The 4,580-nt window shown below is 55.2% G+C and overlaps 1 protein-coding gene across 1 annotated transcript; it reads left to right on the forward strand.

The window, feature by feature from the left end:
* Positions 1-972: 972 nt before the first annotated feature.
* Positions 973-4,306, forward strand: GUITHDRAFT_108574 (hypothetical protein; the record flags this gene model as incomplete). The annotated part of the gene is made up of 13 exons (XM_005832622.1): positions 973-1,097; positions 1,150-2,003; positions 2,055-2,110; positions 2,154-2,230; positions 2,341-2,422; positions 2,494-2,592; positions 2,642-2,684; positions 2,830-2,923; positions 2,967-3,070; positions 3,182-3,307; positions 3,392-3,436; positions 3,668-3,756; positions 4,022-4,306. 13 exons carry the CDS (start codon positions 973-975, stop codon positions 4,304-4,306), a joined length of 2,079 nt encoding a protein of 692 aa, XP_005832679.1.
* Between the last annotated feature and the right edge of the window lie 274 nt (positions 4,307-4,580).

Raw genomic sequence — 4,580 nt, forward strand, 5'->3', positions numbered from 1 at the left:
TTAAGTTAAAAATCAGTACGAGGACAATCAGGAGAGTCGAGGCTACAGTCGCCATGAGGTACCCACCCCCTAAGGGAAGATTCGGGGGTACTGACTAGCAGGGGGTCATAGCGGCAGGCTGGTACGATGAAGGGCAGGCAGAGGGAGCACTGGGACTCAAACATGACTTTTTTTAACTTCTGGAGGGTGGGGGTGGGGGTACGGACCGTACTGTGAGACTGCTACCGTGAAGGGTGGGGTCATACTTCAAAAGTTAATTCCTAGGGGTAGTAGTAACCTACTAGGGGTACTTCTGACTATGAAAACAACACTGAAGCCAGGCTACCGGTACTACCGTAGTGTGGATCGGATTGGGTAGTAGGCATGGAGGGAACTTCGAAAGGTGGGTGGGTGGCCCCGGAACAAATCGATGTGGTAGTAGGTGTAAGGGGTGGTGATAGATGGGGTGGTCTAAAGTGGGTTGGGGCGAAATTGGGATTCGGAAAATGCGGCAGAGGATCGAGGACTTGAAGAAGGAAAGAGAGGGCGAGGAGGGGAGAGCAGTGAGAGGAGAGGATGTACGACACTGTGAGGGAGATAAGAGGGAGGAGGATGGAGGAAGTGGCAAGCTATGTGCTGCTGATAGAGAGCGATGTTATCCAAACAAGGAGTTTTTGACAAAGAAACTTGAAGGTGACAGAAGGAAAAGAGGGGGGGTTTGAGGGCAAGAGCGAAAACGAAGAGTAGTCAAAGCACGATTGAAAAGCACGAACGAGTCTTTTGATTAAGCCGAGGAATTACAAGCATGATGATCTGCTAGAGTGCAAAGTAAATTGAATACAAAGGTTTGCTTGCAGGTTCCTTTATCCTGGAAGACGAAAGCGAGTTGCAAGCTGCATTGATGGTCTGGAAGACTCTTCTGATGACGATTGCTTGAGTTGGCGAAGAAAGGTTTATTCAGAGTCGTTGGTCGATCAGCCAAACGATAGCAGGATGTCCACAACTTCCAACAAGTCGCGGAGTGAACGAGATCCAGAGAACGCGACCGGGCAGGATCGCGAGCAGGAGATGGACCTAGGCTCGTCTCTGATGCCACGATTCGTGCCATGCTCGAGAAGGTAAGGGTCTTGCGATCGTGTTCTTCAACTTGGCTCATACTGATTTAATCAGGTTCAAAGCACAACCTTTCTTGAAGCTCGAGAGCCCCTGCCATCCTGTCTGGGCTCTCCTGCTGGGCCTCCAGCATGCCGTGATGGCCATCTCCATGATCAACTTGGTTCCTGCTCGCATAGCAGCGGTGGGTCGATTCGACAAGAGCTCTGAGAATGCCATGCGGTCTTGCTCGCTCATCGTTGCCGCCGTCACCAGCGCAGCCCAGCTACTGAGGGTGAACATCTGCGGTGAGTTCAACCTGGGAACGGGGCTGGTGAGCCTGGTGGGCTCGAGTGTTGTTTTCCTCCCCCTCGTCGAGACCTTCCTGGTGGACATGATGGGCAAAGATTCTTCGGCGCCGTGCAGGACCGACGCTGACTGTCCTCTGCCCTGGTCGCTGGCAGTCGCTGGAGGAGTGGCCAAGGCCGGAGTGACGAACCTTGGGCAGTGCAATCTCACAAGCTCCCGATGCCGATACAGCGGGGAGGAGGCGTACATGAAGTTCGTGGGGACCGCGCTGCTGTCTGCCGTCGTGCCGCTCTTCTTTGGAATCCTTCCTCCTTCCCTTCTCCACTTCCTCTTCCCTCGCAGAATTCTGGGCATCTGCTCCCTCCTGATCGGGGTCTATCTGTGCTCGGTCGGGTTCAAGCTGTGGGGAGGAGGACTGGACTGCGCTGCTTCAGCTACTGTGATGTGCCAGAGCAACGGGGAGGTTGCGCTCAAGTTTGGGTCGGTGGAGTACCTGGGCCTTGGGTTCGTCTCGTTTTTCATCTTCTCCCTATGGAACGTCTTCTCTCCTCCTCTCATCCGCAGCTTCTCAGTCTTCGTCTCCCTCCTCGGGACTTACCTCGTCGCCTTCCTCTGCCGACAAGGTCTCGTGCCCTACTCGCTCCTCCGGCGTCCTGACAATTCAGGGCGTGCAGGGAGTGGAAGCTTGCGGTACGTCCAGGACCCTCCGAGCATTGTGGATCGAGCGATGGTACGAGAGGAGGCGAGGAGGAGAAATCTGATTCAGCCGGCAGTGGGGAAATTTTCTCTACATTGACAAGAAGGTCAGACTTGATCAGGTCGGCTTTCATGCCCCGCTCCTGGGACCACTGTAAGAGGAGGAGGAGATGACGGGGGAGGGAGGGGGAGGCAGAGGAAGTGGAGGAGTGAGAATGGGAGGGCGCGGAGGCTGGAGAAGCAGGAGGTGAGATCTGCGAGCAGGGTCATAGTTCAGTTCATCGTCGTGCTGAAGATGATGGGAGACATTGCTTCCTCGTTTGATGCATCAATGTGCGACGAGAAGGTAACGGAGAGGAGGAGCAGCGGGGAGGAGCCAAGAGCAAGTGGAGGGAGGAAGAGAAGGAGAAAAAGTAGGACGACGAGGTCAAGGAGGAGGACGAGGACGAGGAGGACGAGAAGGAGGAGGAGGAGGAGAAGGAGGACGAGGACGAGGAGGGGGAGGTGCTTGTGCTGGTGGAGGAGGAGTACATTGTCAGATGTTGAATGCTTGATGAATTGGCAGGATCCAGACCTCCATCAGAGAATTCAGGGGGGTCTTCTTGCAGGTGAAAATTATGAAATGATGGCGAAGAGGAGGGGAAGTGGAGGAGGAGAAACAGGAAGAGGAAGAAAAGAGGAAGAGGAGCATCAGCAGGAGGAGGAGGAGGAGGAGGAGGAGGAGGAGGAGGAGGACTCTGATATCGATTGCAGGGGGATTCGAATCTGTATTCTCAGGCATAGCAGCAATGATGCCGATACACACAATCTCTCACTCGAACTCCATCCTCTTCCTCTCACGATGCGCGTACGGAGCACTGCTCTCCCTGCTCGAGCGTGACGTGGTGCAGGAACCGGATGGTGGGAGGGGCTGCAAGTTTCTGGCTGCTCCTCTTCGGCGTCGTACCCAAGTTTGGAATCACCATCGCTGCCATTCCGTCCTGCGTGGTTGGAGGTAGGAGAAGAAGCGAGATGAAGAGAGGAGGATGCGAGAGCGAGAGGACGTTGACTCAGGACGAGGGAGGAAAGGAGGAGGAGGAGGAGGAGGAGATGACAGTTGGAGCAGGGATTCTCACTCCATTATTCGCGGGTCAAATCTCCATCGGGCTAAATATTCTGGCGAACTCATGGGAGGACGATCACTTCTTCTCCTACCGCTTCCGTCTCCTCCTCGCCTCCGCCCTCACCTTTGGTCTGACTTGCGTCCTCCTCTGCCACCCCTGAGTTCCCATCCTTTGCTCGCCTTCATTTCTCTCGTCTCTTACATTCTCTCAAGGCATCGGGGTTGCAGTCGTTCCTGCTTGGGTCTACCAGGACATGGGTACTCCTCCTCCTCCTCCTCCTCCTCCTCCTCCCTCCTCCCCCCCTCCCCCCTTGTAACCTTCCGATCCTCTCCTTCTATCATGTTTCTTCGATCCTTCGGCCGCTGTTCCCTTATTCCGATCCTCCGCCTTCAGTTCTTCTCGCCCTGTTCTTGACTTCATCTCTTCCTCCTCTCCTCCTATTCTCCCTCCCCTTCCCCTCCTGTCTCTTCTCATGAAACCTTTCCTAGGGCCCAGCCTGGATGCCCTGGGAGTCTCGCCGGTGCTACGGGAGGCCATCCTCCTCCTCGTCTCTGCTCCCTTCAGCGTCGGCACGATGGTCGCCCTGCTCCTGAACCTCCTCCTACCCTATGAGGATGACAGGAGGATGAGACCTCAACATCGATACAAGGTGCCTCCCTCCTACTCTTGCTCCTCCTCCTGCCCCCCCCCCTTCCTTTCCTCCCTTCCCATTTCTTTCATCCCCTTTCATCCCCACTGTCTTTCTCTCTTCCCGTTTCCACCTTGTTCTCGTGCCCCTTTCCTCTTCCTCTTCCTCGCTCTTCCTCCCTTCTCTTCTCTTCATGTGACAGTTCTGAGCTCAGGAGGTAAAAGAGGAGCTCCAGGACGTGCTGGTTGCCTCGGAGAAGAAGTCTGAGGCAGACGATCATCCAGCACGCAAGGAGAAGCAGGACAAGGAGAAGGAGAACAAGAAGGAGAAGGAGGAGAAGGAGAAGAAGGAGGAGAAAGAGCAAAACGAGGAGGAGGAGGAGAGAGCGAGGCAGGAGAGAGATGAGAAGACGGAGATAGAGGAAGAGATGCAGTGTGACACTGAAGTCTCAAAGACTGACAAGGATGCCATCACTCCTCCGTTTCCGCCTGTAAGCTGATGATCCTCCTTCCTCCCTCCCACGCTTCTTTCCCCCTCCCCCTCCTCCTTCCTCCTTCCCACGCTTCTTTCCCCTCCCCTCCTTCTTCCTCTCCCTCTCCTCCCTCCTCCCTCCCACGCTTCTTCTTCTCCTTCTCCTTCTCCTTCTCCTTCTCCTTCTCCTTCTCCTTCTCCTTCTCCTTCTCCTTCTCCTTCTCCTTCTCCTTCTCCTTCTCCTCCCTTCTCCCCTCCTCCCTTCCACTCTTCTTCTTCCCGTCTACCCCGCACTCTTCTCC

This window comes from Guillardia theta, assembly GCF_000315625.1.
Source record: "Guillardia theta CCMP2712 unplaced genomic scaffold GUITHscaffold_34, whole genome shotgun sequence".
Classification (NCBI taxonomy): Eukaryota; class Cryptophyceae; order Pyrenomonadales; family Geminigeraceae; genus Guillardia; species Guillardia theta.